The 19,692-nt window shown below is 48.4% G+C and overlaps 1 protein-coding gene across 2 annotated transcripts in view; it reads right to left on the bottom strand.

The window, feature by feature from the left end:
* The window catches only part of WDR43 (WD repeat domain 43), a 180,883-nt gene that overhangs the window by 78,268 nt on the left and 82,923 nt on the right, over positions 1-19,692 (bottom strand). For both annotated transcript variants that reach the window (XM_029592968.1, XM_029592967.1), the window contains exons 9-10: positions 18,431-18,517; positions 10,808-10,939 (exon numbers count right to left, since the gene is read on the bottom strand). In XM_029592968.1, the coding sequence (XP_029448828.1) occupies positions 10,808-10,939; positions 18,431-18,517 (219 nt within the window). The remainder of the gene's footprint in view (positions 1-10,807; positions 10,940-18,430; positions 18,518-19,692) is intronic.

The raw sequence follows: 19,692 nt of genomic DNA, 5'->3' as shown, positions 1-19,692 counted from the left end.
GCACATGCTAGTGAAAAAACTTGCTTAAAAATGTGATTAAAAATGGTTAACCATAACTGTACTCAACCAACCATAAACACTGAACGCCAGTAAGAATATAGGTACCCTAATCTAGGGACTGGATGAACACTTACCTGTAATCCCTTGGAATGGAGGCCCACTCCATGGAAAAACCCGTGGCACAGTCCTTGGGCAGCCAAGGGCGGGACGCTGGGTCCATCTGTCTACACTAAGGGAAACAAAATTATCAGGAAAGCAATTTCTCCACTTCCTAGCGTGTAGCCAGATGGACTTTGGCCCACTGGGATGTACAAAAGCTACTCCTGATTGGGGCAGGAGGCTGCCCATGGTCCAGTCAGTACTGCTCATGCAAAGGCTGTGCTCTCTTGGGCCTGTACGTCCAGGCGATAAAACCTAGAGGTAGTGTTCAAGGAGGACCACCTCACTGCTCAGAGTAGTCTCACTTCCGCCCATGAGACCGCCTGAGACCTAGTGGTATGAGCTCTAAACTGAGAAGGTAATGGCTTTCCTGCCTCCACATAGGCTCCCGTGATCACCTCCTTAATCCAGCGAGCTATGGTAGCCCGTGAAGCTGGTTCGGCCTGCTTCCTTCCACCATAAAGGACAAACCAGTTCTGAGATTTCCAGATACAGCACTAAAAGTCTCTTGACATCCAAATGATGGAAGAGACTTTATTCCTCCGCGTCCTTGAATTTATCTAGGGATGGCAACAAAATGAACTGATTCAAATGAAACTCCAATCCTACCTTGGGCAAGAAAGATGGAACAGTATGTAGCTGTAACGCCCCTGGAGTCATCCGGAGGAACGGCTTCTGGCACGACAATGCCTGCAGTTCAGAGATATGACATGCCAAGCATACAGCCACCAGGAACACCGTTTTCAAAGTCAATAAACACAAAGAAAGACTGCATAGTGGTCGAAAGGAACAACCTTCCAAAAAAATCCAGTACTGAATTAAAATTACATAAGGGAACCAGCAACCGTAATGGACATCGAAAGTGCTTCACTCCCTTCAGAAAACAGTTCACGTCAGGATGAGCCAACAGGGAGGCCCCATTCACTTCACCCCTGAAACAGGAGAGAGCAGCTATCTGCACCTTCAAGGAGTTAAGGGTCAAACCTTTATTAAAGCCATCCTGCAAAAATTCCAGAATAAGTGGGATTTTGACCATCCGAGTGAGGACACCACATTTTTCGCAACAAATACTCTCCAGACCCACACATACGCTAGGGATGTGGAGAATTTCCGAGTGTGGAGTAAGGTGACAATTACTGCCGCAGAATATAGCCTAGTGGTTAGAGCAGTGGACTGTGAACCAGGAGACCAGGGTTCGAGTCCTGCTATTGCTCCTTGTGACCTTGGGCAAGTCACTTTACCCTCCATTGCCTCAGGTACAAACATTCAGGTCGATACAGTAAAGTGTGCTCCGTCGGAGCGCACTGTCAGCCTGCTCTGGACGCGTGTTTTCCCTTACCCCTTATTCAGTAAGGGGAGGAAAACACGCGGCCCACCCGCGGCACCTAATAGCGCCCTCAACATGCAAATGCATGTTGAGGGCCATCAACATGCAAATGCATGTTGATGGCCCTATTAGGTATGCGCATGGGATCCAGTAAGTAAAATGTGCAGCCAAGCCGCACATTTTACTCTAAGAAATTAGCGCCGACCCAAAGGTCGGCGTTAATTTCTTCCGGCGCCAGGAAAGTGCACAGAAAAGCAGTAAAAACTGCTTTTCTGTGCACCCTCCGACTTAATATCATGGCGATATTAAGTCGGAGGTCCCCAAAAGTAAAAAAAAGTAAAAAAAAAAAAAAATAAAAAATTTGAATTCGGCCCGCGGCTGTTGGGCCGAAAACCGGACGCTCAATTTTGCCGGAGTCCAGTTTCCGAGCCCGTGGCTGTCAGCGGGCTCGAGAACCGACGCCGGCAAAATTGAGCGTCGGCTGTCAAACCCGCTGACAGCCGCCGCTCCAGGCCAAAAGGAGGCGCTAGGGACGCGCTAGTGTCCCTAGCGCCTCCTTTCCCTCGTTTGCACCGCGTCGCCTAATTTGCATGCTGGAGCATACTGGATAGCTCGCACCGGCAAAGGGCCGGTGCGTGCGCCGGGAGAGCGGGCGTTCGTCCGCTCTCCCGCGGTTTTACAGTATCGGGCTGTTAGATTGTAAGCCCTCTGGGGATAGAAAAAGACCTACAGTACCTGAATGTAAACCGGTGTGATATCTCAATTGAGATCAAATGTCAGTATATAAAAATAACAAATAAATAATAAATAAATAAATATCACTGCTTCGTCCTCATGAAGGACTGGTCCCTGTTGCAACAGGTCCCTGTGCGGTGGGAGGCGCAGTGGGTTCTCCACCAGGAGTCTCCGTATGTCCGCAAACCACAGGCGCCTGGGCCAATCTGGGGCTACTAGAAGGTTTAGTCCCCTGTGGTGTTCAATTCTGCGAATGACCCTGCCCAGTAAGGGCCATGGAGGGAAGGCATATAGCAACTTGTCTTCCGGCCACATCTGGATGAGTGTTGATTACCAGGACCACGGATCTCTTCTGTGACTGAAGAATCGAGGGACCATTGCACTGCGAGATGCGGCCACCAGGTCAATTGATGGGAGGCCCCAGCAATCTACCTTATAAATGGGCTCTGACCGACGGCCCGCAAATGCGCAGTAGAGAGCAGCTCTACCGCGCATGTGCGGGCCAGCACGTTGGTCAGAGCCGTGCGTGCCCGGAAAAAAAAATGGCGGCGGGGCCGCAGGAGCGGCCGCGAAGCAGGAGCGGGAGGAGAAGCAGCGGCGCGCGCGAGCGTGACCCCCCCGAGATCTGCCGGCAGAGCGGGAGGAGAAGTGGCGGCGGCGCCGTGCGCGCGGGAGTAACACCCCCCCCCCCGAGATCTGCCGGCAAGAGCGGGGAGGAGAAGTGGCGGCGGCGCCGCCGGCGCGACCCCCCCGAGATCTGCTGGTTGTGGACGATCGTAAGGGGAGGGGATCGAGAGAGGAGGGGAAGGTGAGAGAGAGGAGAGGGAGGTGAGAGAGGGAGGGGGGAGGGGAAGGTGAGAGAGGGGGAGGGGGAGGGGAAGGTGAGAGGAGGGGGGGAGGGGAAGGGAGAGGAGGGGGGGAGGGGAAGGTGAGGGAGAGGGGGTGAGGGGGAGGAGAGGGGGGAGGGAGGAGAGGGAGAGGGGGGTGGGAGGGAAGGGGAGGGGGGGGAGGGAAGGGGAGAGAGGGAGGGGGAAGTGAGAGGGAGGGAGGGGGAAGTGAGAGGGAGGGGGGAGAGAGTGAAGGAGGAGGGAGAATGAGGGGGAGGGAGTGGGAAGGAAACGGACCGAGCCCGTTGTTACGGGCTTAACGGCTAGTCTACTATAAGTTGAAACACTTTGGCAGACAACTTCCACTCTCCTGGATCCAGACTCCCTGCTTAGAAAGTCTGCTCTGTTGTCTTTTCCTGTGATGTGTGAGATTGAGATCATCTGTAAAACTTAAACCTGGCTCTTCAAACAAGCTTATGACTAGCCCATCATACTTTGTGATTAATATCTTGTTTGAGCCTAATCCATTGTTTTTGTAACCCCGCAGTTGTTACCTCCCTCCCTCATTGCTCTCATATTATCTTACTTTCCTTTCTCTTAAAATTCTTTAACCCTGTTTTTGATATCAATGTTACAGTTTCCTGTACCTCTCTTTTCCTGTTATACAGTTCTATGTAAACCGACATAATGTACCTTCAAATGCGGGTATAAAAAAAACCCCTAAATAAATAATAATACTTACTACTTCGGCTCATTCCATAAGGAAGTCATCTCCAGTGACACCTGCTGCCTCTTGGTTTCTCCTTGATGGTTGAGTAGGCTACCGTTGTTGCATTGTCCGACATCACACAGGCTGCTTGACCTGGAGTCTGTGGCTGAACGGTAAACACGCCAAACTGACTGCCCGGCTTCTAGGTGGTTGATGTTCCAGAGGGACTCTTCTTTCGTCCAATGTCCCTGGGCATTCAGTTCCGGAAAGTGAGTTCCCCAGCCCCGGAACTCACATCTGCCGTGAAAAAGCCCAGTTCAGGGAGGACAGGGACATGCCCCTGCTCAGATGAGCTTCCTGCAACCACCACTGGAGGCGAGAACAGACTTCCATCGGTACGTGGAGATGAACCCGCATAGTCTTGAGATCATGGGTTCTAACATGATAGCAGAGAACGTTGTGGACTTGTGTGTGCCGTCGCCCACAATCACAACTTCCAGGGTTGCTGCCATCAAGCCGAGGACTTGGATATATCTCCACACCGCCGGGCGTACCATGCTCACCAACTGACGCACCTGGTAAATCAACTTCTGTCTCTGGTGTGGCGGGAAGAAAGACTTTGCCCCGCCTGGTGTCGAATCAGACTCCCAGATACTCCAAGGACTGGGAAGGCTTGAGGTTGCTCTTGATCAGGTTCTATCCAACCGAGTTCTGTAAAAAAGGAAATCACCATGTTGGTCACCAGGAGGCTCTCTTCCACGGACTTGGCCTGGATCAGCCAATCATCCAAGTTCGGGTGCAACAGGATCCATCTTTCCTCAACGCTGCCACCATGACCACCATAATCTTGGAAAATGTTATGAAGCGGTAGCTAGGCCAAAGGGCAGCGCCCGAAACTGATGTCGTTGACCCAGTACTGAAAAAACGTAGGAAACTGTGTTCTTGCCGGATTGGAATATGTAGGTAGGCCTCGAATAGGTCCAGGGAGGTTAGGAACTCTCCCAATTGTACGGCCATTATCACAGAGCATAAGGTTTCCATGCGAAAATGAGTTACCCATTGGTGACGGTCGATACCTTGAGGTCCAAGATGGGATGGAAAGGAGCCTTCTTTCTTGGGTATGACAAAATAAATTGAATAATGCCCCTTATTTTCCTGGACATGGGTACCGTGATCACAGCCCTCATCCTGAGGAGCCTTAGCAGTACAATCTCCACTGCCTGCTTCTTGTGCTAGAAGTGGCAAGGAGATATGATACGTCCTGAGGAGTGCTGAGGAATTCCAGGGCATATCCTTCTCGTATGACCTCCAGTACCCATTATCCAAAGTCACCTCGACCCACCTCTGGTAGAAGAGGGACAGTCGACCCCGTATCTCCTCATTCCAAGGGTGGGTCGGCAAATTTTAATTGCGGGGTTCAGGACGAACCTGAGCCTGACCCTCTCTTGGGCTTTGACTATGGAAGGACTGAGATCTCTGAAATGTCGAACGTTTGTAAGGGCTACAAGCATTGGGAGCCCCTGGATTGACCCCTCATAGGCGAGGGGCGCTGTAACTGCTTTCTCTTATCTTCTGGTAGCCGGGGAACTGGAGACTTGCCCCCATTTACTGGCCAGCTTTTCCAATTTGCTTCCGAAAAGGAGTGATATTTAAAGGGCATCTTTGTAAAATTTGCCTTGGAGGTTGCTTAGAACCTACTGGTCAGACGTGATCTTGGCCCATTCCTGGTAAAAAAAAAAAAGTCAGTTGACCCTCCAATGAGCGGAACTGAGGAGTGGGCCAGCCACATCTCATGGTGAGGACTTGGCACTACCAGCTACAGAGGCGGGCACGTCTCTGTTGGATCTACGGCCACGAAGGAATGGGACCAAGCCTGAAACATCCTCGAGGTCTGCCTCTGGCCTGTTCTGGAGTTCTGCTCTGGCGGAACTGCCGCTGGCCCCTAAAATGGGAACGAGCCAGGGAACCCTTCGAACCTTTCAGCTTGTCCTCCGGAAGCCTGTGCACCTAATTCTCTCCCAGCTGCTTTATCAGCTGCTTAAGATCTTCACCGAAGAGGAACTTTTCCTTGAAAGGTAACACTCTGAGCTGCGCCTTGAAGGAGATGTCTGCCACCCAGCTACGCAGCCACAACAGCCTCCATACCGAAGCAGCCGACACTATGGTTCTGGACAAAGTACACCGAAGGTCATACAAGTCATCCGCTCCATACTACTGCAACCTCCAAGCACTCCGCTTGCTTAGCTTCCTGAGGCAGTAGATCCCTAGCGCTCTGCATCTGTTGGAACCATCACAAACTGGCCCTCAGCATGTAACCGCTACAGACTGCTACTCTGATGCCAAGCACAGAGACTTCAAATATCTTTTTGAGATGGACATCCAGTTTGTGATCCTCAAATCCTTCAAAGCTGCCACTCCAGCGACCGGAATAGTAGTCCTCTTTCTGACCGCTGAAACCGACGCGTCCACCTTAGGAACCTTCAGCAATTCCAGAATGACCTCCGGTAACAGATACAGTTTATCCATAGCCCTGCTGACTTTGAGGCCCATCTCAGGAGTATATTCCCGGACCATCAACTGTTTCATCATCTCATGTAAAGGGAAGGTTCATAACCAGGTCCACCATGTCCGAGCTCGGCTCTGTCAGTGGGGGACGTGATGCTCAACTCCGCCAGAACATGCGGGATAAGAGGCGCTAACTCATTGTGCTGGAATAAGCAAATCACCTTAGGATCATCCCCTTTGATGGCAGGGGCTAGACCTGGTCATCTCCTGCCTCTGGATCCGCCAGAGGGGGAGGATCCTCCACAAGGCCCTCTTCTGGGTCCGAGCCCTCTGAGGAAACCTCCTGAGAAACCCCCCCCCCCCCCCGGGAGCCTGAACAGTATGGATTCTGAGCGCAGCCGGCGAATCCCCCAGCTGGGGTGTTTTCTGGGGGAGGGGGGGCATACCCCCTAGCAATCAATGCTGGCCAAATAAGCCTGATGCATTAGGAGGATAAACTCTGGGGCAAACCCAGAGGGACCACCTCCTTCCCCTTAACCTCTCAGCACACATTCCCGAGGCCCTCAGATCGGCAGGACATACTCCAGAGGGAGGCTCCCCCGCTGCTCTCTCCTCAGCCACACGGAAGGCACCTAAAATAGCCACCATTCCCATGCTGAGGGAAATGGACTGGCCCAAGGATCTTGAGCTCTGTGTGGCTGTCTGCTGCAGGTCTAAGCAGATAGCCTGTGAGGGAGTCAGTTGGACCGTTAGATGATCGAGGGGTTAAAGGGGCACTTAGAGAAGATAAGGCCATCGCGGAAAGATTAAATGATTTCTTTGCTTCGGTGTTTACTGAAGAGGATTTTGGGGAGGTACCCGTAATGGAGAAGGTTTTCATGGGTAATGATTCAGGTGGACTGAATCAAATCACGGTGAACCTAGAAGATGTGGTAGACCTGACAAACTGAAGAGTAGTACATCACCTGGACCGGATGGTATACATCCCAGAGTTCTGAAGGAACTAAAAAATGAAATTTCAGACCTATTACTAAAAATTTGTAACCTATCATTAAAATCATCCGTTGTACCTGAAGACTGGAGGATAGCTAATGTAACCCCAATATTTAAAAAGGGCTCCTGGGGTGATCCAGGAAACTATAGACCGGTTAGCCTGACTTCAGTGCCAGGAAAAATAGTGGAAAGTGTTCTAAACATCAAAATCACAGAACATATAGAAGACATGGTTTAATGGAACAAAGTCAGCATGGCTTTATCCAAGGCAAGTCTTGCCTCACAATCTTCACTTTTTTGAAGGAGTTAATAAACATGTGGATAAAGGTGAACCGGTAGATGTAGTATACTTGGATTTTCAGAAGGCGTTTGACAAAGTTCCTCATGAGAGGCTTCTAGGAAAAGTAAAAAGTCATGGGATAGGTGGCGATGTCTTTCGTGGATTGCAAACTGGCTAAAAGACAGGAAACAGAGAGTAGGATTAAATGGACAATTTTCTCAGTGGAAGGGAGTGGACAGTGGAGTGCCTCAGGGATCTGTATTGGGACCTTACTTTTCAATATATTTATAAATGATCTGGAATGAAATACGACGAGTGAGGTAATCAAATTTGCAGATGATACAAAATTGTTCAGAGTAGTTAAATCACAAGCAGATTGTGATAAGTTGCAGGAAGATCTTGTGAGACTGGAAAATTGGGCATCCAAATGGCAGATGAAATTTAATGTGGATAAGTGCAAGGTGATGCATATAGGGAAAAATAACCCATGCTATAGTTACACAATGTTGGGTTCCATAATAGGTGCTACAACCCAAGAGAGATCTAGGTGTCATAGTGGATAACACATTGAAATCTGAAAGCTGAAAAGTTCTAACCTCTTTAGTCTTTCCTCATAGGGAAGCTGTTCCATTCCCTTTATCATTTTGGTAGCCCTTCTCTGCACCTTCTCCATTGCAATTATATCTTTTTTGAAATGCGGCGACCAGAATTGTACACAGTATTCAAGGTGCGGTCTCACCATGGAGCGATACCGCACCTTGAATACTGTGTACAATTCTGGTCGCCGCATTTCAAAAAGATATAATTGTGATGGAGAAGGTGCAGAGAAGGACGACCAAAATGATAAGGGAATGGAACAGCTCCCCTAGAGGAAAGACTAAAGAGGTTAGAACTTTTCAGCTTGGAGAAGAGACGGCTGAGGGGGGATATGATAGAGATGTTTAAAATCATGAGAGGTCTAGAACGGGTAGATGTGAATCGGTTATTTACTCTTTCGGATAGTAGAAAGACTAGGGGACACTCCATGAAGTTAGCATGGGGCACATTTAAAACTAATCGGAGAAAGTTCTTTTTTACTCAACGCACAATTAAACTCTGGAATTTGTTGCCAGAGGATGTGGTTAGTGCAGTTAGTATAACTGTGTTTAAAAAAGGATTGGATAAGTTCTTGGAGGAGAAGTCCATTACCTGCTATTAAGTTCAGTTAGAGAATAGCCACTGCCATTAGCAATGGTAACATGGAATAGACTTAGTTTTTGGGTACTTGCCAGGTTCTTATGGCCTGGATTGGCCACTGTTGGAAACAGGATGCTGGGCTTGATGGACCCTTGGTCTGACCCGTATTGCATGTTCTTATGATGCCACGGCATCGGAGGAACCCTCTCCTCCGGGGAGGCAGCGAGCGCATGGGCCAGACGCCACACGGCTGGAGAGCCGTGCTCCAAAGAGAGAACAGCAGCCTGCATGCGGCATGACCGCTCCAAGAGCCGACCCCGAATGGCGCCGAAATAGGTGAGGGAGGGGAGAAAGAGGGCCCGATCAGAATTAAAAAGAGCTTCCCTCCCAAGCACGATACCTTGCGCAAGTAGGTCACTCTGCTCCCCGCCGGGAGCGCAGACCGACCGGCTGAGTCTCAAAAACTTTTAACTGCTTTTTTTTTGTGAAGTTAAAGAAAGCAGAAAGAGAAGGAATACTTCCCTGAACTATGGCCGCAGCTGCAGACTGAAGGGGAGGGAGCTGGTTCCCCAGCTATCACCCCCAGCAGCAAATTTTGGGGTTCCCAACCCCTGCTCATTGTATCCCTACAACCGCAGGGGATGGTCTCACCAGGACCTAACAATCCCCTGAGAAGCAAGACATCTGATGAGAATATTAATTTCTCTTATTTTATTTATTTATTTTTTTTTAGGGTGGGTACAGAACTGCAGGTTTTGCACTATCTCCATCTGCTGTAAACAGAGAAATACTGAAGACTGGCAGGTGGCACACTGGGTTATAAGGTGGTACCTGTGAAAATTTCTCTGTCTTCATCTGCTAGAAGGAAGGCAAAACCCAGAAGTCTGGACTGATCTGGGTATGTTCAGGGAACAGGACAAGATGGAATTTCGAGTTATGCATGTGCGATCTGCTGCAAGACCAGTGCACATGGGGACTGATGGGCTGCACTGTGTGCACTAGCATGCATGCACACCTCATTCACCGAGGAGTCTATGCATATAATGGACAAAGGAACTGTCACACCAGGGGTACAGGAAACCAGAGAACCGTGGAACTGGGTGGAGCCACAGTGATAGGTAATCTGGCAAAGAGAGCCACCGAACCAGAGAGAAGCTGACAGATGGGTAGGAGGAGGAAAAACAACAAGCTTGCTTGGATCAAGGTCAAGTGGAGGGTGAGATGAGCATGCTGGGATTAAGACAAGCCTTCCCATAACACTCGTCCTTGCCTCATCCTCCACGGACCTTCTCTTCCTAAGCTCAGATGCCTAAGCACTTTTTCTTCCGCTGCCTAAGCTATTTAATATATGTATATTAGTTTCATTAAATCTATGGTAACCCTCAGCTACCCTCCCCCCCACCTTCCAACCCCCTTACAATCCCTCATTCCTACCCCCTCCCTCGGAATACCCTGTTACCCCAAAAAGCCAACTCTTATCAGTTCTTACCAGTTTTGACACGTTACTCCCCATGCTTAAGCTGTATCCAAGTTTTTCTCTCCCCCTGTTCTATGTAAGACAACTTTGTCACCGTTTTTTATGGTTGCAATGTAAACCGGAGTGATAATTAACTCTGTTATTTGAACTTCGGTATAGAAAAGTTTAAATAAAGTTGTAAATGGGAGGAAAGTAAATATCTGGGATGGATGTGATGGGAGGGAAGACAGTGCGCCGGTGAAAGGGGGGTAATAAGTTCAGGGATTGGGTTTGGAGTGTGTTGGGCTGCGGCGGGAAGCGGAAGAGTGTTCTGTGCTCAGGCTGGGTGTTGGGGATATGAGAGATCTCAGCTCAGGCTGGGAAAGCAGTTGGGGTGTACCTCGGAATGGGGGGAGCAAATAGTGGCCCTTTGTGCAATTTCACCAGCTAATTACTATTTATATTTGCTATACCACGCCTTGGACACCCTGTGGAAAGGCAAATAAGACATTAAAATGCTTTATGCTACGTTACTGTGGCTATCCTGAAAACCAGACGAGTCAGGAATCACTGTGTTAATGGAGTCTGCACGCTACGAACATTTCTAATTCTAATATCTTAATCTTTCACTGGTCATTACCTCCTTGTCTCCAGGCTTCCTCTTGCCTTCCGATACTGGTGTTCCAGATGAACCGGATTTCACAGATGCACTGTGCCCAGGAATTCCAGGCACTAGGACTTTGGTTTCGGACTTTACCACTGGCGTTTTAACCTAGAATCCAAACAAAAATTATGAAACTCAATTTCCTCTCTCAACTTTTAAATGGTAGCTCTTCTGCTTTAAACCAAACACTTGAATTTAGACTAGTTTGATGGCCCAGTGGCACTAATTTGTGCTACCATGCAGGAGACTGATACTATGCTCCCTGGGTCAGCCAGGACTGGGAAGCAGTATAGAAGCAGTGCTCACAGACCCCTGGGACGGCCTTCAAATTGTCACACAACAGCAATACTTACTGATCAAGCCGGGGGTTGTGAGAAGTGTCTCATTCTGCAGCACCTGGCTCTTTGGCAGGGCTAGATAGATGTGGGATATAAAATACAGGGAAAAATCCTGGATAACACTAAGATTAAGATTCAGTCAGCAGTCAGTCCTTGAGACATTTTTTTTTCGTTTCCTTCTAGAGGAACAGCTAGTAGTCCTGGGGGGAATTCTGCGCTACTGTGGTGCAGAATTGCCAAATTCTGCTCAGAAAAATGGCAAATGAGGAGGAGACCCCGGTAGCGCAGAATTCCCCAGGTCTACCAGTTGCTCCTCTAGAAGGAAATGAAAATAAAAATGTCTTTTAGTGCCTGAGTGCTGACTGAATCTTAATCTTGGTACTATCCAAGATTTTTCCCTCTATTTTTATTTCCCACATCTATCTAGTCCTGCCAAAGAGCCAGAACGAGACACTTTTTTCACAATCAAGTATGTCTGCCTCCACGTCCCGCTCGTGGCAAAGATGAAGGCCTCGGTGAGGATTAGTGTGTGTGTATGGGAGGGGGGGGACGCAAATGTGTATGTAGGGGAGGGTGACAGTGTGGGCAGGGGAGGGCTGTGTGCGAATAGAGGGGGATGTGTGCGTGTGAGACAGCGAGCAGGGGGGTGAGAGAGCATGCGTGAGGGTGCTAGAGAGAGGGACCCTATGTGAGGAGACTGTGAAGGAGTGTGTATGTGGGTGAGAGATTGGGAGCTGGTGTGTGTGAAAAAGGGATCGTGTGTATGTGAAAGAGAGCCTATGTGAAGGGGTTTGTGAGAGAAAGAAATAGGTAGCCTGTATGAGGGTGTATGCGAGAGAGAGAAACCCTGTATGAAGGGATGTATGTGTGCGAGAAGAGAGGGAGCCTATATGAGAGTGTGTGTGAGAGAGAGAGAGAGAGAGGGACAGAGGAAGCCTGTGTTAGGGGCAGTACTGAGAGACGGGTCAAACTTTGGGAGTGGAGAGAGTGGAAGGGGGTTGAGCCTAGAGGTGGAGGGGAGAGATAAGGGCAGATGGAGGAGTTGGGGGCCTGAGAGGGCAAAGAGGCCAGGGGAGTAGGAAGAGAGAGTGGAAGGGACACTCTTACAGTGAACTTCTAGGGAAATTCTGCTCAAAATATTTAAAAGTATTTTTTTCTGTATTAATTTTAAATTTCTTACAGATTGTCATGTATATTGTGTTATTTTGACCAATATAAATTATGCAGAATTTTAAATGTTTTGTGCAGAATTCCCCCAGGAGTAAACTAGCTTGTGAAATCTCCTTAGGCTGGACAGGTACTGCTATACAGAAAAAAAAAAAGGATAATTTCGTTTTCCTTAGTGCAGACAGATGGACTCGGGACCAATGGCTTATACCCCGCTGCCAGCAGATGGAGACGGAGTCAGGATTCAAAGCTGATGTCACCCTAGATACACCCCTGGTGACCCTCAGCCCTTCAGTATTCTCTTCAAAAGCCACTGTGAACATATTATTGAAAAAAAACGTGATTAAAAATGGATACCCGTAACTGTATTCAACCAAACAAACACTGAACCTCAGGAAGATTATAGATGCCCTTATTTAGGGACTGGATGGCAGCTTAACCGTAATCTCTTGAAATAGATATCCACTCCACAGGCAAATCCTTGGAACTGCTCTTGGGCAGCCATGGGCGGGATGCAGAGTCCATCTGTCCACACCAAGGAAAACGAAATTATCAGGTAAGTAATTTCTCCATTTTCTAGCATGAGCCAGATGGGACTCAGGACAAATGGTATGTACAAAAGCTACTACTCCCGATCAGGGCAGGAGGCAGCCTGTGGTCCAGGTAACAAGGCCCTTGCAAGGGCTGGCGTCTTCGCGGGCCTGATCATCAAGGTGATAAATCTGGAGGTGTGTGCAAGGAGGACCAAGTCACCATGAGACAGCAGTCTAGCTTCTCTCCTTGAGTCTGCCTGAGCCCTAGTGGAATGAGCTTTAACTTGAAGGGGTAATGGCTTTCCTGCCTTCACACAGGCTCCTGTGACCACCTCCTTAATCCAGCGAGCTATGGTAGCTCGCAAAGCTGGTTCACCCTGCTTCCTTCCACCGGTTCTGAAATTTCCAGATACCGCACCAAAAGCCTACTGACAATCAAATGACAGAGGTGATATTCCTCCACGTCCTTGTGCTTATCTAGGGATGGCAACAAAATGGACTGATTCAAATGAAACACTGAGACTACCTTGGGCAAGAAGGATGGAATGGTACGAAGCTGTAACACTCCTGGAATCATCCAGAGGAATGGTTCCCGACACAATGCCTGTAGTTCAGAGATGCGACGTGCCAAGCATATAGCCACCAGGAACACCATTTTCAAGGTTAGTAAAGGCAAGGAAAGACTCTGCAGTATCTGAAAGAAAGGCCCCGCCAAAACTCCAATACTAGATTAAGATTCAACAAGGAACAGGTCACTGCAGGGGTGGCCTGAGGTGCTTCACCCCTTTCAGAAAACGGGCCATGGTCCGGATGAGTGGACAGGCGGATTCCGTTAACCTCACCCCTGAAACAGGAGAAGAGCGGCTACCTGGACCTTCAAGGAGTTAAGGGTCAAACATTTATTCAAGCCGTCCTGCAAAAATTCCAGAATTAGAGGGATTTTGAATGTCCAAGGGGAAACACCACGTTCCTGGCACCAGGCATCAAATACTTTCCAGACCCGCATATACATTAGGGGCATAGAGACTTTCTGCGTTTGGAGTAAGGTGACAATTACTACTGCCGCCGAATATCCTTGCTTCATCAGGCGAGCCCTCTCAGATCCTCATAAATTCCTGTGCGGTGAGAGGCACAGGGAGGTCTCCATGAGGAGTCTCCACATGTCTGCATACCATGGACACCTGTGCCAATCTGGAACTACTAGTACTACTAGTAGGACTAATCCTCTGTGGAGTTCGATTCTGCGAACGACCCTGCCCAGCAGGGGCCACAGAGGGAAGGCGTATATAAACTCTTCTTCCGGCCAGGTATGAATGAGAGCGTCAATCCCCAGGGGCCACTGATCTCTTCTGAGACTGAAGAATCGGGGAACCTTTGCATTGTGAGATGCAGCCAGCAGGTCGATGGACAGGAGACCCCAGCGATCTATCAGCTGAAAGGCTTTGGCCGACATTGCCCACTCTCCTGATCCAGACTCTCCCTGCTTAGAAACTTGCTCTGTCTTTTCCAGCGATGTGGAGACTGAGGATCATCTGTAGATAGATTCCCTTATGAAATGGGCATAAATATATCTTCTGTGACACTTGCCGAGCTCTTGGTTCCACCCTGGTGGATGATGTAGGCTACCATCGTTGTGTTGTCTAACATTACCCAGACCACTTGACCCTAAAGTCTGTGGCTGAATTATAGACACACTAATCTGACTGCCCGGGCATCCAGGCGGTTGATGTTCCAGTGGGCCTCTTCCTCGGTCCAACATCCATGGACAATCAGTTCCTGACAGTGAGCTCCCTAGCCCCAGAGGCCCGTGAACTGGTCCAGCCAATAGAGAGGAGTCTGGCACACCCCTGCTCAAGATAAGCATTCTGTAGCCTCCACTGGAGCAGAGAGCGTACTCCCATCAGTAAGTGGAGGTGAATCGAATAGTCTTGAGACTGCAGGTTCCAATGTGACAGTAGTGAGCATTGAAGTGGTCGCATGTGTGCCATTGCTCACGGCATTACCTCCCGGGTTGATGCTATCAAGCTTGGAAATAGCTCAACACCGTTGGGCGTATCGTGCTCATCAACTAATGCACTTTGGACATCAACTTCCTTATCCACGTGGTCAGAAGGAAGACCTTGCCTTGCTTAATGTCGAACCGGACTCCCAGATATTTCAAGGACTGGGAGGGCTTGAGACTGCTTGGTCCCGGTTTACAACCCAAGTTCCTGAAGCAAGGAGGTCACCCGGAGACTCTCTTCCACGGACTTGACCCAAGCCAACCAATTGTGCAAGTACGGGTGCACCAGGATTCCCTCTTTTTTCAATGTAGCTGTAAGACCTCCATAATCTTGCAAAATGTTCTGGGTGCGGTGGCTAGGCCAAAGGGCAGAGCCAAGAACTGATAATGGCAACCCAGTACCGCAAAGCATAGGAAACCATGTTCTTGACAAATCGGAGTATGCAGTAGGCCTCATATAGGTCAGGGAGGTTAAAAACTCTTCCGATTATTTGGCTATTATCATGGAGCATAGGGTTTCCATGCAGAAATGATTCCCTCGTAGATGTTGGTTGAGCTCTAGGATGGGGCGAAAGGAAACTTCCTTCTTGGGAACAATTAAATAATGCCCCATATTTTCCTGGGGCACAGGTATTGGGATTATAGCCCTCATTCTGAGGAGCCACAAGAGTAGTCTCCACTGCATTCTTCTTCTGCTGGGAATGGCAAGGAGACATCATGAATACGTTCTGAGGAGTGCTGTGAAATTCCAGCGCATATCCTCCTCGTATGATCTCCAGTACCCATTTGTCTGAAGTGATCTCGACCCACCTCTGATAGAAGAGGGACACTTGACCCCCTATCTCCTCGTACCGAGGGTATGTTGGCAAATTTTCACTGAGGGGTTCAGGACGAACCTGAACCCGAGCCTGCCCCTCTCTTGGGGCTGTCGACTACGAAAGGACAGAGACCACCCAAAGGGCTTGGACCTCTGAATGTCGAGTTTTGTTGAGGGAAAAATATTGGGAGCCCCTGGATCAACTCCTCATAGGCAGGGGTTGCCATAACTGCTTTTTCTTATCTTCTGGGTAGCCGGGGAACTGGAGATTCGCCCCATTTACTGGCCAGCTTTTCCATTCGCTTCCAAAAAGTAGTGATCCTTTAAAGGGCATCTTTATAAGATTTGCCTTGGAGGTTTGCGTCTGCTGAACAAGTCCGCAGCCATAGCTGTTTCTGGTCGCCAACACCGAGGCCACTTTTCTCTGGCCAAAATATAGACTAGATCCGAGCCTGCATTGGCTAAAATGGCGGGTTCCATAACCACTCTGGAATTCACCCCGAGTCATCCACTTCCTGAGAGAGGAGTAGGCAAGAACAAGCTACCAGGGCACAACAAGAAGCAATCTGTAAGGTCATTGCTACAGCGTCAAAGGCCTGTTTAAGGATGGACTCCATCCGTCTATCATGCGCATCCTTTAAGGCTGCTTCTCCTTCCATTAGGATAGTTGTTCGCTTAGAGATGGCACAGACCAGCGCATCCACTTTAGGGAAACGCAAACGCTCTCTTACTGCCGGATCCAGTGGACATAGAGCTTCTATAACCCTCAACCCCCTTTAAACTTGCTTCTGGGGCACCCCGTTACAGGTCAATCAACTTCTGGATGGATTCCAGTACTGGAAAGTAGCAAGAGGCTTTCCATAGGGAAATCAGAATGGAGTTCTTCTTTGGTTCTATCATAGAGTCCGCCCCAGGAACCCCAGCATCTTCAGGGTCTAGGAAACCAGGGCTGGTAATTTGTCTCTATGGAAAAACCATAACATGGTCTGATACGGTTCTAAACCAGGGGGAATTTCCCCATCATCCAAGGAATCTGTATCCTCCTCCGTGTTGTCCGGGTCCCTTCCAGGGATACCCTTGGTGAGGTGAGGCATGCCTTGACGTCTGCCGATAGGACTGGGAGGACTTACCGGCTGAGGTTCCATCTGGAGAGGGGCAAGTGAGGTAGCAGATGGTGTCTGCATGAAAGCTTGAAGGCCCTGGAAAAATTCCATTCAAGAGAAGGCAGCAGTGTTCATGCCTAGCCCAGCAGGTAATGGCCTAGGTGCCGCTGAATTTCCCTCTCCCACAGATGAGCCAGTCCTGGGGTACTCAGATCTGGGGTACTTCCAGTTAAGACTGTGGCTAACCCATCATCATCTGAATGGGAGGAGCCAGGCTTAGCAAAGTCCAAGGAAACCAACTCTCCTTGGGCTTCCTCACAGTGCTGACACAGATTGAAATTCAGGTCACGCTGTGAAGCCCTAATGCGACAAGCAGCTCAGAGAGTAAGGTGCTTAGGTTTCTTGTTTGCCGTACCGCACTCACAGAAACGCGCACAAGATGGCGCCTATGAGACCGACCACGCTGTATGCCTAAAGCGGGGACTAGCCACTGAGGGCTGCTCAACCCGCTCCGAGGCCCAATCCCCTTATCCCCACGGGAGCGGAAACAATGTTGGTATGGCACGCCGAGCACGGAGACTGGAGGAAACGCACCAGAAATCCCTCCAATTGTTTCTGGATCGGTAAATCTCTCTCTTTTTTTTTTAAACTTACCTGGGCTCACCACTTATAGGCTGAGTACAGAGACAGTGTCCATCTGGGAGGGGGGGGGGGGTGTGGAGGACTTTGGCTGTCACCACTGTGCTCAGCTTCCTGCACCCCCTGCGTTTCAGCTGCTTCAGTAGCAAATTCCACGCCGGGAAACGGCTACTGGATCAAGGCACACCTCTGAGGGATCTCAGAAATCACCTCAGGAATTCTCAACTAGGGGAGAGATCTTTAGGTATCACTGCAGGAGAGTGGGGCTCAATCTTTTCTCCAGTCTTTTCCCCATAGGAAAAGCATGTCTGCATCTGTTGGAGATGGAGAAATACTGAAGGGCTGAGATCACTGCAGGGGTGTATCTAGGGTAACGTCAATTTTGAAACCTGACTCCATCTCCATCTGCTAGCTATGGAGCATAAACCATTGGTCCTGAGTCCATCTGGCTACACGCTAGGAAACTGGGTTTAATTCCCAGGTCTTTTACTCTCCCAGTCTCTTCTTATTATGCAATGGGTACATCTTGTGGCCAGATTTAGGGTCCATGATTGCAAGGTTCCAGAAGGAGCCCTGGTGCATGGCCCCAGACCTAGAACTGTCACTGCAATGACTGGACTAAAGTTAAAAGGGGCTATATAACAGGGGGGGGGGGGGAATCCCCCAGATAGTTGCAAATAGAAGCTCCCTGTGACATATCCCAGTCCTTGCTTTGACTGACCTGAAAGTCAAAGCAGGAGGAAACTGCCATGTGAAAAGAAATCAAATCTACTTAATCACGCCTAACGATATCTGCAGAAAGTAAAGCAGGGTGTTGCATGTGTTCATGAGAACAATCAACACAGCCAGATATACAGAAGACTGAATACAGCACAGAGCTCAGGAGTGACTGAGTGCGCAGATCTACATTTATTTATTTTTACTTATATTCCACCTTAACATCATAAAACGCAATCAGAAGTCAAGAAACAAGAAAGGTGACTATGGCCCCTCAACTTACCTTTAATATTGGGGTCTTCATTTTCAAGGTCAAATTCTTCTGTATGTCCCTTACTAAACATATATGAGGCTCACTAGTCTTCAATGACTAATCAAGGGAAATGACAGAAAAAAATTATTTGCAAAGAAGCCATTAGCATATTAAATACATTTTAGACTCTTCAATTTTAGATTTTATATGAGAAATCATTTCCTTAATCTACCTACATTTGTTTTGAGACTGGATAGCTGGATGAAAATTTGAAATAAGTGTAAATTTATTCTTACCTGATAATATCCTTTCATCTAAGTCCAGACGAATGGGTTATGCCCCCCAACCAGCAGATGGAGACAGATTATCAAGTTCTCTGAAGTAATCCCTTATAGGCATCTTTGCTGACCACAGCCTCCCAGTAGTACCAGAAACAAGGTAATTTTGGATATTTAAATCTTCATCAACCAAAGGGCTTCCAAAAATTCATCATAACAAAAATAGCAGAACTATGTACAGAATGATAATTAACATACATATGTACCAGGATCTGATTCACTACTCACCTCTGTTCTCTGTAATCACTGGAATCTAAGCATGTTTGGCAGAAGAGGGAGGGTCCTGGACTGTTCTGATTGGACTCAAGGAAAGGAAATTATCAGGTAAAATAATCCAGTCAGATAGGTCCAGACCAATGGGATAAACCCAAGCTACTCCTGCATAGGATAGGACACTACCAAACCCACACTCTGTGTCAAAGAATGCTTCCCTCCCTAGCTCTAGCATTTAAATGGTAATGCTTTGAAAAAGAAGCAAGGAAGACCATGTTGCTGCTTTACAAATTTCCAGTGGGGAAACCAATCGGAGCTCCACCCAAGAAGACATCTGAGCCCCATTCATGTAAGCTGCAACAATGACCTTCATCCAAAGTCCAATAGAAGCCTTGGTCACCTCTTCACTTTTCCTATGTCTGCTGAATAAAACAAACAAATCCGATTTCTGAAAAGTATTTGTGACTTTCAGATACCTTCACAGAACTCTCCTCACATCCAAAGACTGAAGTATTTTGTACCCTTCTCTCTGGATCCTTTGGCCTTCCAAAGGAAGGCAAATGGACTACCTGATTAAAATGAAAAGCTGACACTACCTTCGGAAGAAAAGACAATACCATACGAATTGGGACCATATCTCTTGTAACTGCCAAAATAAATTCCCTGCAAGAAAGAACCTGTAACTCTGAAATCCTCCTAGTTGAACAGATCGCCACTAGAAATATTACTTTTAAAGTAGTT

Source organism: Rhinatrema bivittatum, chromosome 3, assembly GCF_901001135.1.
Source record: "Rhinatrema bivittatum chromosome 3, aRhiBiv1.1, whole genome shotgun sequence".
NCBI classification, from domain to species: Eukaryota; Metazoa; Chordata; class Amphibia; order Gymnophiona; family Rhinatrematidae; genus Rhinatrema; species Rhinatrema bivittatum.
Note: the sequence above shows the minus strand (reverse complement) of the source record. Positions and strands in the feature narration are given on the sequence as shown.